This window comes from Schistocerca gregaria, chromosome 2, assembly GCF_023897955.1.
Source record: "Schistocerca gregaria isolate iqSchGreg1 chromosome 2, iqSchGreg1.2, whole genome shotgun sequence".
Taxonomy (NCBI): domain Eukaryota; kingdom Metazoa; phylum Arthropoda; class Insecta; order Orthoptera; family Acrididae; genus Schistocerca; species Schistocerca gregaria.
The window spans coordinates 437,265,428-437,267,625 of NC_064921.1; the positions used below are offsets into that span (position 1 = coordinate 437,265,428).

The 2,198-nt window shown below is 51.5% G+C and overlaps 1 protein-coding gene across 1 annotated transcript; it reads left to right on the plus strand.

Moving 5' to 3' along the window:
- The first annotated feature begins 808 nt into the window (after positions 1-808).
- On the plus strand, positions 809-1,807 carry LOC126335824 (uncharacterized). Its single transcript, XM_049999290.1, has one exon. It carries the CDS (start codon positions 809-811, stop codon positions 1,805-1,807), a length of 999 nt encoding a protein of 332 aa, XP_049855247.1.
- Positions 1,808-2,198: the final 391 nt, after the last annotated feature.

Consider the following 2,198-nt stretch of genomic DNA (forward strand, 5'->3'; position numbering starts at 1 on the left):
CACGGCGCCAAACACGCATACGACCATCATTGGCACCAAGGCAGAAGCGACTCTCATCGCTGAAGACGACACGTCTCCATTCGTTCCTCCATTCACGCCTGTCGCGACACCACTGGAGGCGGGCTGCACGATGTTGGGGCGTGAGCGGAAGACGGCCTAACGGTGTGCGGGACCGTAGCCCAGCTTCATGGAGACGGTTGCGAATGGTCCTCGCCGATACCCCAGGTGCAGCAGTGTCCCTAATTTGCTGGGAAGTGGCGGAGCGGTCCCCTACGGCACTGCGTAGGATCCTACGGTCTTGGCGTGCATCCGTGCGTCCCTGCGGTCCGGTCCCAGGTCGACGGGCACGTGCACCTTCCGCCGACCACTGGCGACCACATCGATGTACTGTGGGGACCTCACGCCCCACGTGTTGAGCAATTCAGCGGTACGTCCACCCGGCCTCCCGCATGCCCACTATACGCCCACGCTCAAAGTCCATCAACTGCACATACGGTTCACGTCCACGCTGTCGCGGCATGCTACCAGTGTTAAAGACTGCGATGGAGCTCCGTATGCCACGGCAAACTGGCTGACACTGACGGCGGCGGTGCACAAATGCTGCACAGCTAGCGCCATTCCACGCCCAACACCTCGGTTCCTGGAGTGTCCGCTGTGCTTGTACAGCCCTATCGCAGTGTCCGGAGCAAGTATGGTGGGTCTGACACACCGGTGTCAATGTGTTCTTTTTTCCATTTCCAGGAGTGTATTTAGAAGACTTAATACAAAGATTGCATTTTTAAACGCAGGTAAATTGGTCTCAGGAGAAATGGACCTGGCAGTGGGAGGACTGCAGATGAGTTCTGCTCTGGATCTGCCACTGGAGCCGATGACGCCCCACGTGAGCGACTCTCTGCTCTGGTTCGTGCCGCTGTCTCCACGCACTCATTGGGAGACCATTGTGACGGCCATAGTGCCGGCTGTGGCGCTAGCATCATCTGCATTGATCATCTTGTTCTTCTGCGCTGGCGCCATACCGCCTTTTCGGCGCCGAGTCTGCACGCACTGGGCAACACACTGGTTCTTCCCCCTCTTCGCTGCACTCATTTTAGTTCCTGTCAGGCAGCCAAGATCCTGCAGTGCCAGGGTGCTGTTCATCTTCTGGGTGCTGTTTAGCATGTTAATACAGACGGTAATACAGTCTGCCATGACCAGCTATGTTACGCATCCCTCGTACCCACAAAGTATACACTCGGAAGAGGAGCTTGCTGCTTCTGGAATGACATGTGCCTCCGTTGACCAAGCTGCGGGCTTCTACCGCAAGGTTAAACGGGCCAATTCTCCGGAAATAACTAAGACATGTTCGCCGTATCTCGAGTGTATTCACCGTTTATTGTGCGAGAGGGACATAGCAATGCTCGCTTCAGAGCTTAACTTCAGATATGCAGCAGGGGCAGACATGAAGATAGGTGCCAGGTACGCTTTCGCTCCTCTACCTGTCGCTGTGAACTCGGCATATCGCATGGTAGCCTTCGCTAAACACCGGCTATTAGCTTCACTTGTGAATCATAAAATCCAACAGGTGATGGAAGGAGACCTCATCTCTGCAACGATGCGAAGGCAAATGCAGAAAGACAGACAAGACTACACCTGGTGTCCCACTGCTTTCATCAAAGATAGTGGATCCCAAGCAAAAATTTTGGTATTCATGGCTTTCCGATTTCAATATTTAATCATGGTAGCTTGCAGCCTCATTGTCTTTGCTGCTGAGCTGCTTCACGCTAAGGTTTCTACAGTTATTTCGCGTCACAGGTTGCAAGCTCACTGACATAGGAGACAATGACGCTGAGAGTCCACTATTGGTTATTCAAAAAGTGATTGAAGATTTCTTTTCATCTCTACCACACATGTTTCAGAATCTAGACCTTAAAGCTGTAACAAAACTTCCTAATAGATTAAAAATGAGGGCAAGTGTAGATCTTCTGTTTAAGCCATCTTCTTCTTTTGTAGTGAATATTGTTACCAATACAGCTTCTAAACATTCATGGTGATGTCTGTTTGTTCTATATCGTGTTTCCCTACCACTTTCGCACAACGACGCTCTGAGCGTGTTTTTTAGGGAATTGACTAGTTTGAACCTGGGACCTGTTGCTGGTAAGGAGACGCCAGACCACACATGACATGTAGAATTCAGAAGAGTTCAGTGAGATTAGCGATGA

Excerpts from the sequence above, each read along its gene's own strand:
- LOC126335824 (XM_049999290.1), top strand. The coding sequence starts at position 809 with ATGGACCTGGCAGTGGGAGGACTGCAGATGAGTTCTGCTCTGGATCTG.